The sequence below is a fragment of the Clarias gariepinus genome, chromosome 13 (assembly GCF_024256425.1).
Source record: "Clarias gariepinus isolate MV-2021 ecotype Netherlands chromosome 13, CGAR_prim_01v2, whole genome shotgun sequence".
NCBI classification, from domain to species: domain Eukaryota; kingdom Metazoa; phylum Chordata; class Actinopteri; order Siluriformes; family Clariidae; genus Clarias; species Clarias gariepinus.
In genome coordinates, this window is record NC_071112.1 from 5893727 (window position 1) to 5916410 (window position 22684).

General features: G+C 39.7%; 1 protein-coding gene across 2 annotated transcripts in view; it reads right to left on the reverse strand.

Annotated features, from left to right (window-relative positions):
• Nucleotides 1–22055, reverse strand: part of abch1 (ATP-binding cassette, sub-family H, member 1) — a 32467-nt gene extending 10412 nt beyond the window's left edge. Inside the window, exons 1-13 of one of the 2 annotated variants that reach the window (XM_053509161.1) lie at nt 21999–22055; nt 16112–16263; nt 14005–14164; nt 13431–13585; nt 9007–9114; nt 8052–8145; nt 4534–4608; nt 4231–4408; nt 4020–4116; nt 3721–3889; nt 2331–2431; nt 834–904; nt 671–720 (exon numbers count right to left, since the gene is read on the reverse strand). In XM_053509161.1, coding sequence (XP_053365136.1) covers nt 671–720; nt 834–904; nt 2331–2431; nt 3721–3889; nt 4020–4116; nt 4231–4408; nt 4534–4608; nt 8052–8145; nt 9007–9114; nt 13431–13585; nt 14005–14164; nt 16112–16263; nt 21999–22055 — 1467 coding nt within the window. Of the gene's footprint in view, nt 1–670; nt 721–833; nt 905–2330; nt 2432–3720; nt 3890–4019; nt 4117–4230; nt 4409–4533; nt 4609–8051; nt 8146–9006; nt 9115–13430; nt 13586–14004; nt 14165–16111; nt 16264–19389; nt 19453–21998 lie in introns of those variants that run through there. The other variant, XM_053509162.1, reaches the window with a different exon arrangement.
• Between the last annotated feature and the right edge of the window lie 629 nt (nt 22056–22684).

The following is a 22684-nucleotide window of genomic DNA, read 5'->3' on the forward strand; positions in this document are numbered from 1 at the left end:
TCATGTGGCTGGGAGCGGGCATTATTTTACTTTCATGTGGCTGCGGTGGGCGTTTCTATATGTTCATGTGACCAGGAGCAGCCTTTTAGATATTATAGATTATATTCAGATTACTTCAGTGATTAAGCTACTGACTACTTGATTAGGCTATATTTCGTCAGGGTTTATTTATAAGGAAGTTTGCAACTGTCAGTCATATGACCAGCCCCTTTAGGGACCCTGAGCCACCAGAGGGCGTTGTAAACATGTTTTGAGTGTGAGATCAAACAGCTTATTCATTTACAGCTCATTAGCACATATTGCTGAAACAGAATATACACTATATATATATATATATATATATATATATAAACCCTGCAAAATCGGTCAAGAGTGTTTACAGCGAAAGGCAGGTCAAAAATCTCTCAGCATTAAAAAACTGTCACATGCTCTCCTTTAATCTATACACATAAGCCAAGTCATGTGGTACAGGACTTTTCCTCCATTCCCTTGTTCCCTTTTCTAAATCTGTATACTTTCATACATGCTTAATAATTATTTCAACATCTCAGTCGCTCATTATTCCAAACTCCATCCACTTTATGGAAACACAGATCTTTTAAAAGATTAACAAGTATGACTGCAAAAGCTGAAGAGACATTGTGTTGTAGACTAATCAGCTTAGCTGTACCTGAAATGCTTCATGCAGCTTCTTTTGTAGCATTATTCCTATCTGTCGATCTAAAAAAAAAAGAAGGAAGAAAAACACAACAGATGTTTTTTACAAATAGATTTTAATTCGTGAAATTAGTGTCAAATCACACAGTAACTTTAATTCCGAAACTCAAACTCACTTGTCAAGTCAAGCCAAACGTGGACGGAGCCCCCCTCGACGATGCTCCTGGAGACTCTCGGGTTCAACATCCTGTAGAAATCATTCCACATGACACAGAGGAAATTATATATGATGAATCAGGGGCGGAATGTATACAAAATATTGGATACACATTTAAGTAGATAAATAGTGCTCCAATAGTAATTTAATTAACTATTATACACATTGCCAGTCAAAACTTTGGACACATCTTCTAATCCCATGGTCGGTTCTAATTTTTATTTCTTTCTACACTGTAAAACAATGCTGAAGGCGTTTATTCATAACATACAATAATCTCCTTTGAACGGTTGATATTGAGATGTATCTGCTACTTCTGCTCTGTAAAGCTTCTTCATAACGGCTCTAATCTGAGGTGCTGGTTGTTAATTGGTGATTTCTGAGGCTGGTGACTCTAAATGAACTTCTCCTCTGCAGCAGAGGTCAGGTTTGGTCTTGTTTTCCTGGGAAGGTCTTCATGAGAGACAGTTTCATCATGGAGCTTGATGGGTTTTGCAAATGCACTCGACACAATACTGTTCTTGCAAGACCTGATCCAGAACAGCTGACCTTCATGTCTTAAAATAACAACAACTATTACTATTAATAAACATGACTATTGCTGTTGTTGTTACTTAATTGTCTTCTTCCATGTGTGTCATTTCATAGTTATGAAATCTCCAGTATTGGAGACAAAAAACACTGAACTAGAAGGTGTGTCCAAACTTTGCCTTTTAGCCTTGTGGTTTTCAGCCATAAGAGAAAGAAGATAAATTCGCAACACCAAACATAACACGTCCTTTAAAGGATTTACCAAACGCATACTTTCGAGTTGACTTTGAGTGGTCTTGTGCAAAAGAGAAAGACAGACACAGAGAGAGACAGAGACACAGAAAGAAAGACAGGACTGACCTGCTTTTCCTCTCTCACACACTGATTCAGACAACAAGCTATGCAGCCTCTCCCAGACATTTCCCCCTATTCTCTGTGTCCTGTGTGCTACAGGCATGATGCGTCACCTGACTCTGTTTGTGCGAGTGTTCGTGTATTTTTAGAGCATCATCAAAACACCTTGCGCAGGTTAACTGTGAGGTAACAGCAGGTAAATGTCAGATATTATGTCACTGGCGATTTATGCATAACATTCGTATCTGCTGAAAAATAAACCGAGGTTACTAAAATGACTAAACTTAAGTACATACAGTATGTCACGTATATAGTATGTATTTTTATTAGGAGAAACTTTTACTTTTACTCCACTCAACAGTACAGCAAATCTCTGTTCGTTTACTCAACGACATTTCTGCATGGTGTTGTGTTACCTAACCACACTGGCATGTAGTAAGTGTAGAGGGACTTTCACCACCTGCTGACTATTATGCTTAATCAGAAGGAGAGAGTGAGAGAGAGAGAGAGAGAGAGATGAGAGAGATTTACAGATCTGGACAAGATGCGAAAGTCTTCTTGAAATTCCCACCTCTTGGTCAGGTAGCTGGTGAAGTTCTCGCCAAACCCGATGACGCCCCAGTACTCCCCGTTATGGATGCCTTCAAAAGCTGCAGAATGGGGCAGGTTCACCTGCAGTGGGCAAAGAGTTAAAACAATTCCATCAAAGAAATGCCAAGACCAAGCATCCAACTTCTAGCCAAACACAGCCTTTATCTTTAAAAAGCAGAACATGATGCCAATGGTGTTGACAGGAATGTCTCCACCACCACCACCAAGTCTAGACTCCATGTTACTACATGCTACATGTGACTCCATTGTTGCAGTGTCCTCAGCTGATCTACAGCAACTGTGTATGCTTAAACAGGTTTAAACTGAGCTACAACACAAGAATGCCGTTAGATCTCAGATAACCTCAGTTCCTTTCTTTATTTATACAGCTAGAGTTTCTTAGAGGTTCCACTTCTCAGTTCCTGAAAGCTCAGGCATTGTCATTGTCTGGCTGTGGAGAAAACTTCTGCAGGATAATCACTGTACCGTGATACCTGTTCATGCGTTAGCCAGACTGAAGTGAAACTCTGTACACTTCCTCTGCTGACAGAGGAAGTGAGAGTAAGAGATCTTGAGGTTGTATAAAGTTCTATCTTTGTTATGCAGTTGATGTATAAATAATATAAAGGACGGATAGATAGATGACTGGAAAAACAGGCTGATCTAATTGTAAAATCAGTTAACATACAAATATTTAACTATACTGTAGTACAGTATCATTATTTCTGTCCATCCATTCGTCCATCCACTCATTGTTCCACTTTTCTACTCATTCGTTCCTAAAATAATCCATTCATACATCCAGTCATCCTACTGGCCATTCACACACTCTTCCATCCATCCATCCATTCATCCATCCATCCATTCTTCCATCCACCCACTCACCCTCCCATCCATCCCTTCATTCTCTGGTTCATTCACTCTGTCATCCACCCATCCATCGACTCATCATTCCATTCCTATCCAGCCATCCATTAATCCTTTCATCCATCCAGCTATTTATCCACTTTTTACTTTATCAATTCCCTCATCCACCACCCATCCATCCAATCATCCATCACCCCTCCACTCATCCATCCATCATTCCTCTTAAATATCCATCTATTCATCCATTCCCTCATCATCCACTCATTCCTCCATCCATCCATCACCCTCCACTCATCCATCCATATTGATGCGTTTATTCATTCATCATTCCCTCATTATCCTTCCATCCATCCATCCATCCATCCATCCACCCTTATTATTATTCATTTAAATAATAACTAATTATAGCATAATCTAATTAGCACATAATTGATACCAGGTTTCCCAATCAGAGTGACGATGCTTCATGTTAAGGTGTGACATACAGAATGAAATGTTGGTACCTGGTGGATGCTGGTGTTGTCAAGGAAGGAGAGGAGAGAGAGGCTGTAGGAGCTCGAGCTGGTTTCGTTATTGACTACAGCCACCTGAATGCCTTTAGGGTCACCGCCGATACACAAACACATCAGACAGATCTGAATGACGGGCAACAGGAACTGAAAACACATCGAACTATAAAGAGGAAGAGAGAGAAACTAGCTTAGAGCGACATGAACACTTAAAAACACTTTTACTAAAACAGATAAGACAGATAATAATAAGAACAGCTTTTTTTTGCGCTGTACATGATTGCAGTGATTACCCTGGATTTCTCCTCATTCGCACCATGGTCTTGATCGTCAGTGCGGTGATATTTCTACATTTTGGAAAGACGTGCCGTGCTCTCACTTTCCAATCCACTGTATATACATACACACAAACAAAAATACACACATAAACACACTCACACACACACATAACAGCACATTGTAATATATATATGTTGGTAGTTTTTCAGTGTTTTTTAAAATCACCTTTAAGTTTGTGGATGTCTGATGTTCCTGATATTTCCTTCCCTAAAATGGGCTCCCTACAGTCATCCTTCAGACTGTCTGGAGACATGCTGTTACTGCGCACAGGACCCTGGGAACTGTCCTGGGACCCGCCCTGGTCCGAGTCCTCACAAAGCTGTAGAAAAGCGCTCTCCAGGGTCTGATGTGTGTATCATGTGTACAAACACAAACAGTAATATATTTACACTTTCTATGTCTATTGTCTCTCTTGTATAGTCTAAATGAGGACTTATGTAATGTGTGTGTTTGTGAAGATGGACTCACGGCTGCATTGTGCTGCTTCATGATCGCTTCTGGTTTGGCTTCAGCTAACAGCCTCCCGTTCCTCATTAACCCCACCTAGGCATGATTTAGCACCATCATTACCAACCACAGAGTGCAGAGAGATTTTAAAGACCAACATTATACAGAACATCTGGAATAACATCAGTCACTAACAGCTGCACACTAAAAAAGTAGAAAATATAAAAAAAATTGAATATACAGTATAGTGCAATCATATAATCATCCTACTGTACATTTGTATACAAGTCTTGTCAATTTCATGCCTACTGCATTTGTGTAGAATTTACCTTAAAAGCCGCCACATTATGGTAATATAACGAAGCAGCTGGGACACACTGAAAGGAAAGTGCTATCCACCCTCTTCTGCATGCACAGGCTTACACTGGCTTAGGAATGGCCAGCTAGTGCCGTTCTGATTGACTTGGGAAACTGTCACTCAAAAGTCTCCAGACGGAAATTCTTTTTTTTTATTTTATTTTAAAAATGCTTAAACTAGAATATATTTTTTACATAGATCACAGTTCTTATTAAAAAAAAAATAAATAAATAAAAAAATTAAAATCATCCAGACTGTCTGGGATTTTACTTGCAATCTTACATGCATGCAATTGTACACACATTCTTCGTACATCTAGTGTTCATATTTTTTAAGCCTCTACTTTTAGTAACTTTGCTTGCAATGTAAAGTACTATAGCAATACAATACAAATTTAATTACAACAAACAAATTGTAAGATTATTAATGTCAATTTAGTCAAATGTTACTAAAAATGTTCTTGTTCTGTTATTTTGCTAGCTTTAGGAATTAATTTCTTGAGAAAAGCAAAATTCTCTGCCAATGGAACAAAACATTTCCGCTTGTATTTTAGTTTGACTAGAAATAAGCCTAATGATTTTATATTTTGTTTGCTGTAATCTTATTTAAAAAAAAATTGATATGTTTGACTACATTGAAGAATATTTCACTTGCTAAGATTTTATTTATTTTCATTTCATATTTTATTTGTGCGAATAAAATAATCAGATGATTCTTCCAAATTTTTCTTCTTATTCTTATTTTTTTTTTAAAGGCAAAACCTAAACAGCTTAAAGTTTCTCATCAACTGCCAGAGATTGGATTTAGATCTGCTTCATTTATACTTTCCACTGAGGTTCCACAAAGCTCTGTGCTTAGTCCCTTACAATTCTCTCTCTAGGTCATATCCTCACATGGGTTATCATAGTATTGCTATGCTGATGACATTCAACTTTCATTGGAAAACCATCAGATCTCACTCTCACGCTACTGTATACTGTATGCACAACTGTGTGGAAGTTTTGGATAACCGTGTATCTTTATCCTTGTCACAAGTGAAAGATACACACTAAAGGGTGTTCCCTTGGTGGACAAGACAGAGATTGTTACTTTGATATCTGAGAATGTAGTGGCTTGAACTAACCTGACCGACTGTACCATCTCTTCAGATGTTCTCATAGCTAGCTGATGTAAATGAACTTCACCTGACGGTCTAAACATCTGGATTACTGTCTGTATGTCTTCAAACAAAAAGACTCAGGACATACTTCCTAAATTATGGCACTTTTTAAAAACATGTTTTTCTCCCTTAAGCGGTTTTAGCTTGACACTATCCTTAAAACATTAAACAAGCAGAATGGAGTGAAACATTTAGTACAAACTCAATGACACTATATACATGATCCATGTTGCTCAGATGTGTGTTTTTATCTTTTGCAGGGATGGGATTTGCCAAAGGATTAAAAAGTAACTATATACACACATGTAAGATCTCATAGGGCTTGTAAAGAAAAGTGTGCACCTCCTGTGTGAAGACACGTTTAGTCCTCAGGGGAAAAGGTAAATGCTGTGACCTGGTGTCACTGATGCTATAAGTGGCAGCATTTAGACAGCTCAAAGGGTATTCAAAAAGGCGTAGTTATCTTTTCAAAGCCTGATTCATTACCTTAAAGCCATTGTGTAACGAGTAAAAAGGAAAAAAAAGTAGTGTAATATTTCATAGCATGGAAATAAACAGACACCACTGATCTTTCGCAAAGGCATCTAGAGGTTTATGAGCGTCTGGGAAACCTATTGTGTCACAAAACCAAAATTAAGACAATTATTCAATTCAATATTATTATGTCTTCAGTCTCTATGATTATCACCCTTAGGTGAGGGTTTTGTGTGGTGCAAAAAGCCAAGCCAAGGCGTTTCGATATCGTACAATAACCCGAAGTAATATAACTTTTAAAGCCAGATGAACTGTACTGTGCGTTGGCAGCTGTGAGGTGCTGTCCGTGGTCTTAGCGTAGGCAGACCTGCCTGGTTCAGTCTGTGCGTAATGTACAGTAAGTGATTGAATCTAGAGATGTCACACGCAATACAGGAAAGCAATCTTAAAGTAAATAATACACGTTTATTAAAAAGTATTGCATTGCTGTTAATATTAGCAGGATTTTGTAGGGAGGAAACTGATAAAGCTTATACATTCAGATGGACGGGTTTCAAAATCACTCGTTCTCTATAGTGTTTATTAAGTGCTGTTCTTCTCGTGCTCGGTGGGTTTCCTCTGGGTTTGCCGGTTTCCTCCCACAGTCCAAAGACATGGACCATGCGAACCGGGCGTTCCCACATTGCCCGCAGTGTGTGAGTGAGTGTGTAAGTGTGTGCACGCCTGTGCTCTGTGATAGACTGGAACCCCACCTGGGATTGGCTCTAAGATTCCTGTACTGTACCTCCTGCACTTTGATGGCGTGATTTTGCTAAGAATATCACTTCTACAATTCCTGTTCGTTTTTTCCCGTCCATGCATTACACCAAGTTGTGTCCAAGTTGAGTTTCAGTTTATTTTACGGTTTTGTTTACACCCCAGCACAATCCGATACAGACACCACGTGGCGCGCCTTCCCCGAAACAAACTTGCATGTTCACCCACACTCTCTTTCGTTCTTTGTTATTTTTAGAAACACAATCAGTGAAAAAAACAACCACCCTGCTACGCCCTGAGCCCTGCGTTACTCTACACAAGATTACACAAGGTGACCTGATCATGTTTTGTTTTGCAAGCTGCCAGGTCAGGTGTCAGTCTGTTGTCACATATGCGTCGATGCAGGAAGAGCTCCAAAAATTGTTGCGAGAGAGAAAATTCAGCGATCGAGGGGGTGGATTTATAGCGGCGCAGGGTTGAGTTAGTGCAAAAATAGAACGGTGTTAAATACATTATGCTGCAGGAAAAAATTATTACAGCAGCAACTGTTAGTAGTCCCTACTTTATACCCTTTATTTTTTAGACTTGAAAGAATGGACTTATTTTAAAAGGTGCGGTTTAGACACTAATGTGAAACTTTATGTGATTCCAATACCACATTCAAGAAAAATGATGGGGCCGGGGATTTATTGCATAAGTAATAAGTGCATTTAATTACATTTACTCTTATGGCTCACTCTCACCTGTATAAGACCTCATTTGATTAATAGACCCGGAGTGTGTATATCTTACCATGTTGGCTTGTCTGGCCTCCTCTATGTAGTGCGTAGTGATGATGACGGATACCTGTCCTTCTTTCACAATCTCCACTAGGTGCTGCCATATTCTGTAGAAATCAGACAAGTTCAGATTTTGGATAATGATAAAAACGACAGCTTAAGTTACTGTAACAACCTAAAAGTGTTTTCTTATGAACAGTGCCGTGAAGTCCTTGATTCCTCACCACTTATACCACGAATACTTTTAATTAATCAATACAATACTTTTAAAACAATACTATTATATGACAGCAACTAAAAACAGTTGTTCACTTTTAAATAAAACAGAAAAAACAAATCACTAAAACCTCTTCTGTCCTGAATAAGGTAACACATTAGTATGAGGACATTGTGCATTTGCACAGTTTTTTTATTATTACTTCTGTTTTACACCTTCAACATTTATGAGAAAGTTCATCACAAGTCCTGGTTTGACTCGAACGTCGCTCGTAGAATAGGATGCAGTTTTGGGGGGAAAATGGAAAACCAACACTTAAAACCATGTGTGTGTGTGTATGTGTGTGTGTGTGTGTGTATGTGCTTTTTTTCTTTTTTTTTTAAAACAATAAAAAAAAATCTTAGCAACTGGGAATAAAGCTGTGAGGGTGATATAATAAGGGTGATATAATAAGGGTGATATAATAAGGGTGATATAATAAGGGTGATATAATAATTCTGCTGTTTCAGGATCAGATTAATGCAAGGATTGTACTGTACAAGCTACACGATTGATTGCGCAAAAGTATGTGTGTGTGTGTGTGTGTTAAAATTTGGACTCCTGATTTAAGGTTTACATGCATTAGCTGTAAATGTGAGTAGCAGGTGTTTCCAGAAATAAAAACGCAGCTGAGGATGTGATTGTATTTAGCAAGAGAGAGAAACAGAAGTGGAAGTTGAGAAAGACAAAGGAATAAAGAAAAAGTGTGTACTTGGATCGTAGAACAGGATCCACTCCTACTGTGGGCTCGTCGAGGATGAGGAGGCGAGGGTTCTGAAGCAGAGCCGCACCAAGAGAAACGCGACGTCGCTGACCCCCGCTGCAAACAGCCACAGTAGCAGCAGTTAATAACTAATAAACAACCTTTTACCCACAACAACTTTATGGTACGAATAATAATCTGAAATCTAGAATTATAAATGAATACACAGCAAAAAAAAGTTTTAAGTTAATAAAACAAATAAGTGTTACATCATGTGGTAAATTTTCTTTCCATCCTTTTTAAGGTGAATGTTCCTTTACGGCCAGGTTAACTATTGCTAGTGGATGATTCTATCATTACTCTTTGTTTACAAAAAAATATTAATGGCAGCTTTGACCACCGTGAGAAAGACTATTTTGAAAATAGTCGGACTGCTGATATAGACTTTGTTAAAGGATCGACAACGTGATTAGTTTTACGTAAATTGAAGCCCTGTGTGAAACACTATGTTTTTTTACATTTTTTTTTATTTTTAAATTTGTATAATTTAAAATTTTTTACTCTGTGATTTGCTTAATATTCATTTTATGTGTCCCTCCCCCTTCTTGAATCATTGCATTTTTTGGTTTTCATATTTGAATTTCCAATTAAAAAGTTATTAACAAAAAAAAAGGGTTCAGAATTTACACACTAAATACACATCAAAGAACAAATAAGTATATAATTCCATATATTTACCAATCATTTATAAACAATGTTAATAATTGAAACAAAAGTTCAAAAACAAATAAAACAACATTAAAGTTTTAAATTAACACCAAAAAAAACACCCGATGATCATGCATCAATTAAACAAATTCTAATGATTAACAAATAATTATTAAAAAACTATTATCTGAAGCATTTCCAACACTTGAAAAAACTATTTAATATGCTAAAATCAACAAATTATGAACTGATAAACAGTTGTACACCATAAACAACCAATTAACCAACGGATTAACCATTTAAATATGGACTTATTGGCCAACGGTGCAAAAAGCAATTTACATTCAACGCCAACATCAAATATAAATCTGTCACACACACACACACACACACACACTCAGGCCTGTTTTCACCACCCCAGAATATTTACCGCACTTCTGTTGTCCTTGTCCTCTTGCTACAGTCAATATTGATTCTCACCTCTTACTTGTTTCGTTTATTTGGATTTTGGGGAAGTATTGCCGGGGAAGTATTGCTGCCAGTCACAGCTTTGGTTCTCAGGCTGCTTGACCTAGTTCTAGATCATTTGTCCTCAATGACTCGCTGGATGACGAACTCTGGCTTGTTCTTACTAAAAACGCGGATTACTCTACATGCAAATCCTAATAAATGTTTCTGATTTATTATAGTTTAAAGTAATTTTTATAACTGAATTTATTACGGACATTTATTTGCTAGTAAACACTTTCATTGTGCTTAAAGTTTCCCCCTATAATAGTACAGGCGTGGCAGGTCGCCATGCCAACAAGAGCATGAAAATCTAATCCCGTCTGATATACACTCATAGGGAAATAATCATTTGCATTTGGGAGTCTGTGTCAGATTCCTCTTTCTTGCTCTCTCTGTGTTGCAATCTGTAGACCACAACCTCACTCAATTTTGGTGAACGGCGAACTGATCAATGCAGTTGACCAATTAGTATAATCTGTGGAATCTACCACAAGTTAGTCCAAAACGCCAAATTTTTACATTTGGGACAAAGCCAAAGTACCCAGAGCAAACCCATGAAGCACAGGGAGAACATGCGAACTCCATGCACACAGACATGAGACCTAGAGGTGCAAGTCATTGTGCCGCCATGACATAACATGACATGACATGACATGATATAATATGACATGATATAATATGACATGATATAATATAATGTAATGTAATAATAGATATTTTCCATTTTCTGCATAAATTATATATTTTTGTTTAATTGTTTTTTTAACTGGTGGCTTTCACAGTGATTTGTGTCAAATAAATACATCTTAATAATTCGCTCCTTATTTTATTCGACCTTAACTTCCTCTTGCCACGGTACCTGAAACCATTTCTAGGGGAAATACTGACTGAACACTTTCCAGCCTGGGTCATGTGGTTACATGCTTCAGAGAGCAGAGTATAAAAAACGGTGACACTGGGTCTTTGTTTCAGGCGGTTATTTCTAAATATGGCGTACTTTAAGCGTTTAGAAAGGATTTACATCAACAGTTTGATCTCATACAGGAAAAAAAACATGGAGTGTGATCAGGACTTCTTGGAGACCATTCACGAGGTCCGAGTTGTTCCGGCCAACATCCTGGAAAAAAGTGGTGCACCATGGGGTAGTGCTCCGGTGATACTAGAAGTTCTAGAGGCATTAAATAAATATTGATGGCTAACCAAATGGTGCTCAGTAAAAACCCAAACACAACTGAACACATCTCGAACCTCAGGCTGCTCTGTTACGGCAAAAGATCTTGATAAACTGGATCTCCGAAGCTTGTTCGGAGAAGAGAAAGTGTACAGTGTGGCGGTTTTATTTTGAGCTTTGTTTTCTATTTGTGCAATAGGAGTCATGAGTTTCGTTTTGAGCACTAGGATACAGATGTAGGAGTTGACAGAAGTAGCATGATAGGGAGAAGTCGCTTGTAGATTGGAATGGACGGAAATGACGAGGGTTGAAATCTAAATTTTTAAAATAATGTAAAAATTTGGCGCTTTGGACTAACTCGCGGTAGATTTCAAGCCATGGATTAACATCAATAAAGTGATTCGTTATATCCGTTCAGCCACTTCAGCCTTTTGTGCATTAGAGGAACTTTCCAGTCTTTAAAAACGTTGCGTGTATAAATAGACCTGAAGACGCCATGCATGTTCTACACAACCTGTCCTTCGACACTACACACACAGATACCTCTCATTAATAACAACTCACTAGGTTAAAAAAAATACATCAAATGTCAAATATAAGCCTTCGACTATACACAGAATTAATCAGATCCAAGCTTGTCATGGTGTTTTTTTCTCCTTACATAAAGTTTTATCGTGTTAAAGGTACAGTATTTGTCCTGGAAAACGTGACCGCTGAGCAATTAAAGGCCAGTAAATGAACAAAGGACTTGATAAGAGAGAGAGAGAGAGAGAGAGAGAGAGAGACGTACAGTGAGTGTGAAAGAGAAAACAAAGAAGTGAATATTGTTGGCATTAGCAGTGAAAGGCTGGTCCACATTCATCGTGTCACTGAGGATTCATTCTGATGGAAACTAATCAACTTTATACAAAAGAGTCCGTCACACAACAAGGCCTGCTTTCTTTTCCTGTCCTTTCTGCAGCTCTTCAGTTTACAGTAAACCGCATACATAGCAGCACAATCATTGTATAAAATAAATCCCAGAACAATTGAGGAAATAAAGGTGCGAGAAGGGAAGAGTGTGAATCACTAAGCCATCTCGCCGCTTCATCCTTGTTATATAGATATATACTGTATTATCGGTTTAATCTGAATGTAAAACGTAAACATGGAAAATGCATGAAGGCATTGTACATGGAAAGCGTTAGAAGTTCACCATGAGTACTGTGTGCACAATCTTTTTTTGAGAGTTCCCCATCAAGATCATCTTTATTTTGCACATATACATTACTGCACAGGGAATTCTTTTCTGATACGGCACCTGGGGTAGTTAGGTTGGTGAGTGGGTAGATACGATGGGCCAATACGATATTATCACGATACTGAGGTGCTGATTCCATTTTTTATTGTGGTACTGTATCACGCTTTTATAAAAACCCCAATTTAGAGAGAGCTGATTGGCCGAGCTCTCTCAGAGGGGAGGGATGAGAGGTACTTAGTGCTCCCACATTAATCACTGATCTACAGCTAATCAGGAGCGTTTGTGAGCTCGCGCAAGCGGAAGGAGTGGATAGCGTTGTCCTCCGAGAGTGTTACGCCGCTTCCAACAGTGTGTGAGCAAGCAGTTCGAAAAGTCGGCTGGCGTCATGTGATTCGGAGGAAACACGTGATAGTCTTCGGCCCTCCTGACAAAGTCAAATAAGTAAATGTCTTAATGTGGTCGCCTCCTAGTGACGGGGAGGAATTGGACACGACTAAATTGGGAGAAAATCGGGGGAAAATCCAAACAAATAATTACATTTTTACATTTAAAATGCTTATATATGCTTATATATAAATAAAAATTAATTCAACAAAGAAAGACAGTGTGGCGATACATGAATTGCCACACAAAAGAATTGCATTATGTCATGCATATACAGTATGTTTAAGAAGGAAATCTGTCCTGAAAGCATTTCACACATTTCAACTCCTGAGCGTCACCAAGCCTGACTGGGACTCTGACTCTGCTTCATATCCAACCACCTGCAGTGCATTAAAATGAACAGAAATGAATCGTCCGCACCTGAGGTTTCTGACGAGACTGTTCTTCTGCGGCAGGTCCAAAAAATCGATGAGGAACTTCATCCGCTCACGTGTCTCTTTGGATGAGAGGCCGTGGATTCGGCCAAAGAACCAGAGCGTGTCGCTGATGGTGAACTCGTTATACAGTGCTATATCCTGCCATGAGAGAGATGAACGGTCACATGAGCATTACCAAACACACACACACACACACACACCTGTCATCAGTAGCATGCTGTCTTTACTGCACATTTATCCATCCATGCATTTATTACATGATAATATTGTAATTATAAATAACTATTTAACTGGGTGGAGTTTGCATGTGTTATGAAACAGAAAGTGATCACAAGACAAACAGTCACATACTGCAGAAAGCTTTTAATGGTTTAATCCTGGGTGTGGACATACCGTACTGCAGACTCATCTGATAACTGTTTTATTACTTTACATCTTTACTTTATATACAAATAAAGTCAGAAAAACATTAATCGAGTAAATGCACTTCTCAAAAAATGTCTTTGCATGAACTACACGAGCAAAGTGTATTGTTGGGTGCATAATGACGGTCTCACCTGTGGCATGTATCCCACCATCCTTCCAGGCACCTCATGTCCGGGAAACGCCGGCGGCTTCCCGAGCACGCTGATGTGACCTCGAGAGATCTTTAGAGTTCCCACGATGCACTTCAGCAGAGTGGTCTTCCCACAACCGCTCGGACCCAGCAAGCCGTAACTGATAAAGAAAGGAAGTGAGGTTTAGAGTTCAAGGATTAAAGTTGAACTCAAATTAGTGAGATTTATTGGTGAAGGTTTAAAACTATCATGTGCATCAAGACGTGCTTTTCTTTACAACAAAGTGCATTTTTGTGATTTATTGTATGCAGATTGCTGGCTGTATGTTGCACAAAAGGTCAAAAATCGCAAATATTATTGATGATCTATTATTGATGATCATTAGAAACTGTAGGAGCAATACCAAAACTTTAGTTTACAGCATCGTCAGTTTCGTCCTTTACCAGTTTTAGTTTCACTAAATCGTTGTCCTAGTGCACCTTTAACCAACAGCTTCCCACACACAGCTTGTGCATCTCATGTTTCTTGAACACAAAATCGCCTGTGCATATTTTACATTTCGTAACATTAATTCTCTGTCTCACTGCAGTGCTTACTCTACAGAATCCCACATGCTTTGTTAAATGCATAACCTCGTGCTCGAGCAACATCCAAACTGCATAATGCCCTGTTTAACGAAACGTACCATTGATGTTAAGTGCTACATACCTGTCATGTTTTACTGCTGGAGCGACTGCAACAAACGGCAATAACAGAGTATAAACATCTTTTTATTGGCTTCAACATTCTTCAAAATCTCTTTGAACACATTTAAGCCACTCGCAGCAGCCGCTGTGTTGCACAGGAAGGATCTTTGCTTCCCTGATCACATGACAAAGAGATGCGATGCGATTGGCTCGTCACAGCTTTTGCTTGGAAATCTGGCGGCTACGTGTCATGCTTTGCTCAAAATGTGGCAGTTTAAAGCTTCTCAAATAAAGTTATATAATGGTTTTTAAGTTAGATGCTTTGTAATAGACAGTGTTGTGTCAATACTTTGCCAAAATGTGTAAAAGTCTAAAATCTCCAGTGTTGATTTAAAACTGTCCAAGTGGACCTGTATTGTATGTAGCACAATGGAGGGTGTTCAAACAAAATTCAACACTGGGAATTTTGCTGATCAGCACACACACACACACACACACAACCAATCTGGGAACGCCAGTTAGCCACCAGTTGATGGTGGTAGGGTTTGAACCTGGGACCTTACGAACCATAGTCCAATGCCTTAACCAATGCCTACCCCTGCTTCATACTGTACAAACTTTGCAGACACGGGAACGGAGGTGAGACTCGAACCCGCAACCATGGAGATGTGATGCAGCTGTGTGAACGCCAATTGTCCTAATCTGCATGTCTGTGGACTGTGGGAGGAAACCAAAGTACCCGCAGGAAACCCACCAAGCACGGGGAGAACATGCAAACTCCAAGCACACGGGATTCAAACCCAGACCCTGGAGGTGCAAGGCGACAGTGCTGATCACTAGACTAGTCTAAATTAACAGACATTATAGTGCAGGAATTCATAGTGGAAGAAAAAGAATCCCTGTAATTACTCATTTCTATTTCTATTAGATTAGATTAGATTAGATTAGATTAGATTAGATTAGATTAGGATGCACTAAAGTGCTTTATAAACCTGTGTATAGTTTAAAAACAGACATAAGGACAGAGAATAGATGAGAAATCAGAGTACACCACATCCTTATACACGTCTGTGCATACACATTTTTCTGTTCGCTTGCAGAATTGGTGTGACCAGTAGACACGTTTAAAAGATGCGTGAGATGCTGACACAGTGTGTGTGTGTGTGTGTGTGTGTGGAGTTATTTATCTCTGAGTGGTGCCGTTATAGATGAGTTCCATCGATTAAACATTAGCAACTGTCCCAAGTGTCTGAGTGTGTGAGTCTGAGTGTGTGTGTGTGTGTGTGTGTGTACTGTATAAAGAAATGCTAAGAGCTAAAACGAACAAGCCATGTGTGTGCTTATGTGAAAAATTAAGAGGGACAGAAAGAGAAAGAAAGAGACAGAGAGTTAGAGAGACCGAGCGTATAATCCATACTCACATCTGGCCCTGAGGTACAGTGAGGTTGAGGCTGCTGAGGACGCGCAGCTTCCCGTAGGAGCGACACACATCCCGACACTGAATAGCTGAACTACTGCTCCCCGAGAGAGAAGCCTCCAGGTCTGCCTTTATCATCTCACACTCACCACCACTCTACACACACACACACACACACACACAACAGAAACAATATTAATGCCAACTGACACACAAGATCACTTCACATCCATGAATTTATCCATGAAATCGTTTTCTGCTTTTAAACATAATATACAGTACAAAAGCCTAACTGCTGAAACAAAGCTCTGACACTGGAGACTCCTTCCAAAAATGTTAAATAAATGTCTCCTTTAAACTAACATTATACTAACGTCCTTTACATGATTTGCTTTGTAGGCGATGTCGAAAGTTAACCAGTTAAACAAATACCTTCTGACCAATCAGAATCAGGAATTAAAACATGACCATGGCCACCGTATGCTTAATATTCAATATTACCATCAGCCACAACATTATGACCACCAGCCTAATATTGCGGAGGCTCCACACTTCTGCTGTCATAACAGCCCTGGTCCCTCCAGGCATGGACTCCACTAGACCTCTGATGGTGTCTCCAACCCATCAATACAGCAGTTCATTTAAGTTCTGTAAATTGCGAGATAAGGGTTTTCATGAAAGCTGAGTCAATACCGCGGACTCGCTTTCTTCTCGTAGTACATCCTGGTGCCGTCAGACACACGGCCATCCACAAGATGTAAAAGAAAATATGATGCACAAGACCAGGCCACCTTCTTCCATCACTCTGTGGTCCAGTTCGAATGGCCATTGCAGGAGTTTTTGAAGGTGGACACATGGGTACTCTGACAGGTCTGTAGGAACAACAAACTGGGATGCACTGTATATTCTGACTCCGTTCTACTAGAGCAAGCATTAACTTCTTCAGCCATTTGATCTACAGCAGCTCTTCTATTGGATTGGACTACACGGGCCAGCCGTCGCTCTCCATGAGCCAGTGATCCTGTTGCCGGTTCTCCAGTTTTCCTTTTTCGGACCACTTTTGGTAGATCCTGACCAATGCAACCAATGGAACACGGCCTAAGAGCAGCAGTTTTGGAGTTGCTCTAACCCATCATAATTTGGCTCAATCAAATTCTTACGCTTGCCCATTTTTTCTCCTCCACATCAACTTCAGGAACAAAATGTTCACTTGCTGCCTAATATATATTCACTCCACTTCAAGGTGCCATTGCAATGAGATAATCAACGTTATTCACTTCACCTGATGGAGGACAGAAAGTTATGGCTGATCAGTGTATGTTGTTTATGTCAGAAATAGTCATAGTTTGGGATATTGTGACCTGCCGGGTAAACTTAGAGTACATCCCTTTACTCACACAACATATTGCTCTACTGCTTTATTCTGTATACATGGTCTGGGGCCCAGGTGGGGGATTACCTTGGAATTGAGTTGCAGGGCACACACACACACATACACACGCTCACATGCTCATTTACACACTATGGACGATTTGGAAATGCCAATTAACCTAATGGACTGTGGGAGGAACCCGGGTTACCCAGCAGAATCCCACCAAGCACGGGGAGAACATGCACCAAGCACTCCGGGAGCACAGAGCCGATGTGGGAATCGAACCCGCACCCTAGAGACGCAAGGCGACAGTGGTAACCACTAGGACACTGTGCCACCTACATTCCTTTACATTGCATTTAAAAAAAAAAAGTGCTGTGTTTGTTATGTAAGAAGGCATGCAAAGAATTATTTGTTTTATGATAAAATGTTTGCACCTAAATTCTTTCTGGGAAAAGCATGATATTTGAAATTAGAGGCCAGGCATCTTGAAATCTCCCTTTTTACCATTAACAGAATAGAAAACATGTAAAACATCAGTAACGTCACAACCTAGTCAACCCGGGTCTCCTGAAAGATGCCTCCGAAGCTCTGAGATCTGTTTACTTCCTGCACGTCTGTGACATGCTCTCACTAAGGTGCTTTACTTTTGGCAGGTTAAACAACAGATTGTTTTTTTAACCACGCTGCCTAAGATATGTGAATGATCAGCTGACTGCATTGTCATCGTGAGTGTAATTGTCAGTGAACAAACTGGTTCGGAGTGTCGACATGCTGAAATCTCAGCAACTCGGTATGTGTGTGTGTGTGTGTGTGCCTGCACATACAGTACAATCATTTATCTTTACGATGATCTCTATCTGTTCGAATCTTCTTATCTCTCTGTGTGAAATGTGTACTGTATTCAATACTGTTTATTTTTATCTTCTGATATATATTTGATATAATCTTCAACGTTGATGTTATAGTTTATGTAGCATTACAGGAGCAGAGAATTCTCGACACCCATGGATGGGGTGCCAGTCCATCACACACATAAACACACACACTAGTTACTATATGGGCAATCTGGAAACACCAAACAAAAAAGACCAGGACACAGACCCAAGGTGGGACTCGAACCCTCAACCCTGAAGGTGAGAGGCCACAGTGATAATCACTAACAACCTGTCAGTCCTAAAAATATATTTTTAAAAATGCACATTGAAGCTCTGCGTGTTATAGAATTGTTGGAGCAACCTTCTCCATTCCTGAAGACTTTCCCATGGTGGAAAACTCTCATTCACTCACTCATCATCTTTTACGCTTTATTCTGTATACAGAGTCACAGGTGGTCTGGAGCCTATCCCAGGAGATTTAGGGACGTAGGTGGGGTACACCCTAGATGGGGTGCCAATTCATTGCAGGGCATACACACTCACACACTCACTACGGGCAATTTGGGAATGCCAATTAGCATAATCTGTATGTCTTTGGACTTTGGGAGGAAACCGGAGCACCTGAAGGAAACCCACCAAGCACGGGGAGAACATGCAAACTCCATGCACAAGGACCCGAAGCGGGAATCAAACCTGGACCCTTGAGGTGCACGGTGACAGCGCTAACCACTACACCCCAGAGACCCCACCGCCCATTAATACTTAATGAAGAATTAAAAAGCAAAGTGGTATAAAGTGCATTAGCTTCATTATACTAAATATTATGTGCAGCCTTAATAACATGAGTGCTTAATTAAAGTAATAAAGGCAAGGTGTCAATTAAAAGATTTTTTTTTCCTCCACATGATCATAGACAATCTGACCCCTACTGTATTTAGACTTTTAATTATCAGAATTTAATTAAATTAAATTTGACTTGTTATCAAAAACTCATTTATAGTTCTGAATAAGTGCATTAAAGAGTTACAGTACCTGCACCAACGCGCAGCTCTCTCTCTCTCTCTCTCTTACACACACACACACACACACACACACACACACACACACACACTCAGTTCTTCTTTAGAATAAACCCCATTAATAGATTACATCAGTGGATCCCTGCAGCCCCGATCTAACGTGGCTCTGGACGAAGCGCGCGCACCGAACCGCGCGCGGAAGCCAGCTCAGATTTTCAACATTATCCCTCTTTGATATGCAAATATATTCGAATACGCGCATATTGATTGGGCGTCAGTTCTGACGACGTCACGCCGCTCATGTTCCTGTTATGGAAGGCCATCGAGGCCACAGTCCACATAGTAGCAAGAGCCACTGTAATTGCACGCTAAAGGGGGACAATACTGTAAAACTTCACTAACATATTTCACAGCATGTAAAAAATATAGGTTTGTCTCCATGTCCCCCAAATGTAATTACTCACTCACTCATCGTCTACATCGCTTTATCCTGTATTCTTGTAATTATTTCCTTCCTAGTTCTTAGATATTTTCAACTTTTTTAACCTCTGATATTAGACTTTTGTTTATAGCAGTATATTTGATTTATTTAGTTTTTTACTTAGAAAGCATATCGTTTTCTATTGTTAATCGTTCAGGGACAAAAAAGGAAATCTTTTTAGTCCCAAATGAAAAGTTTTAAAAAGTTTTCAAATTGTTTCCAAAATATTTGGAAAATCGGCGACACGGTGGCATAGTGTAACCGCATTGCGGCTTCGCACAGACTCCAGGGTCGGGTTCAATTCCTTCCTCGGGGTCTGTGTGCATGAAGTTTGCATGTTCTCCCCATGCTCGATACAGTAGGTTTCCTTCAAGTACTCTGGTTTCATCCCACAGTCCAGTGACATGCGGGTTAGGATAATTGGCATTCCCAAGTTGCCCAAAGAAGGTGCAATGTAATGTCTTGGCGCCATGTCCAGGGTGTACTCCGCCTTATGCACAAAGTGTCCTGGGATAGGAGTAACCTGTACAGGATAAGCAGTAGCCTATAGAAGATGGATAAATAAAGTTATATTCTGAGAATAGAATTAAATCGAATCAGGAAACCTTTATCGTGTATCATTCAACCCCTGTAGATCATGGCGGCAATGGTTAGCCCTGTGGCCTTGCCTTTCCAGGGCCGGGGTTCGATTTCTGCCTTGGGTCTGTTTGCATGCGCTTGGTGGGTTTCCTCTGGGTGCTCCGGTTTCCTCCTACAGTAGAAAGATCAGTCCAGATTAAGCTAACTAGTGTTCCCAAATTGCTCATAGTGTGTGAATGACAATCAGGCATCAAGTTGGCAACCTGACCCCTTAAGTAGTGCCATAGAAATGACGGATGTATTTTAAGGGTTGGGAAGTATCCACCGTCGCCGATGTACTGTATGGACGGCACATGAACTGACCAAAATACCAAATACAGTTTTATCTTAACATACAAATGCCTCATCATAAGAATTTTCCCCTTAAGAACAGAAATTTTGCAAGAAATGTGCCTTGGCATAGAAAGCATTTTCGACAAACCGTACGAGCGAACGAAGCGAGCTGAACCGAAACGTGCGTACCATCTGGGAGCTGTTCAAAACTTGGAAACTCTGTGTCAATGGAAAGCCAAGCAAAGCGTGTTTACAGATTTTTGTGTTTTTTTTTTTTTTCAGTGGAGACATAGCACCATGGGTCCCAAGAAGGTTAACAAGCATGGTAGCAAGAAGAAAAGAAAACCACTTTTGATTTAAACGCAGCTGGTGCCAAGAGGAATCATAAATTAAGGTTAAGTGAGATTTTATTTCATTTACATTTTTTTCCTAAATGTTTTGATTGTTTTTGTATGCAAAAAATATAATCATGATTTGATTGGATGAAATTGGTAATTTTGGCAATATTTTTGGGAGGCTGGGACGGATTATCTGCATTTACATTATTTCCAATGGGAAAATGCATTTCGCAAAAACTGCAAATACTGCATGATCTTGTCTTATTTCGATGTGTCGTGATGTCCTTTCCTTTACATATCAACTCTAAATAAGGATAGTTTTTTAAAAACTATTTCATAATAGTTATATTTCGAACTATAGTTATATATTTTTTTTATTAAGAGCGTATATTTTAAATATACACTCTAAATAACAATAGTTACAGTACGTTTTGAATTTTCACCTAAAAATTAAACAAAACTATTCATCTCACCAGTACATGCACCTGTAAGAAAAAGAAGAAAAAAAACAATTTCTGTTTGCTTTTTTTTTTTTAAATTCTGACTGATTATTTTGCAGTGGTCTCCTGTGTTTTTCCAGAGCGCATGGTTTCCCCCCTTTTTGACCCTTTTGGCTTCCCATAGCCGGAGCGCTGTCTCTCTGCATCCTGTCGCGCGCAGATGCTCTGCGTTTTCTGTGATGAATAATGACATTATAAAAAAAAAAAAAAAAAATCTCGAGTGTGTAAGGTACATTTATATACAGTCCGGGGTCGAATCACAGGGTCTTAACTCTCGGCCCAGTTCATCTATATCTGTGATGTGATGTACCGGATTAGAGTCGGCCTGACGAGAGAACAAAAATAATGTATATAAAAGAAAAAATGGCTGTAAAAACGTTTAAGACGTTACCAGTTTGTCCATCTCAGTGCCCCTGGGAGGAGGGTCGGGATCTCCGGTTTGGGCCATGGGAGCGGGCGGGAAAGCGCGCGAGCTCGCCGTGTTGCGGTAACACCGTGTTTCGGTCCGCGCAGCTGTGCGGGTTATTAACCCGTTACACCCTGAACCGCATCCGTACCGTCTACATACTGTACATACAGCACTGTGGAGGAGGATAATGACCTGAGAGGCAATGAATAAATACATGCATAAATAAAAGTATAAGTTAATAAATACATTAATTATGATTATTTAATAAATACATAAACAGTACAATAGAAAAGTACTGTGCAAAAGCCCACATTTTTTATACACTGATCAACCATAACATTTTGACCACCTGAGTAATAGTAAGTAGGTCCCCACTTCACCCCTATAACACTGATGCACTGATCAGACCACGCGGGTCAGCCTTCGCCCCCCATGTGCATCAGTGACCTCAAGCCACCCAGGATCCTGTCGCCAAGTGCACCAGTTTGATCACTTTTGCAGATTTGTCCCTTCTTAAAGTAGCTACATTTTCCATATCTCATTACAATGGTGACTGGAAGTGGGTGGGATTATACAGTATTAGGCATTGAGTGAACCCTGAAGTTGATGTTGTTGGAAGAAAAAAATGAGCAAGCATAAGGATTTGAGTGGCTTTGAGGATAAATAGA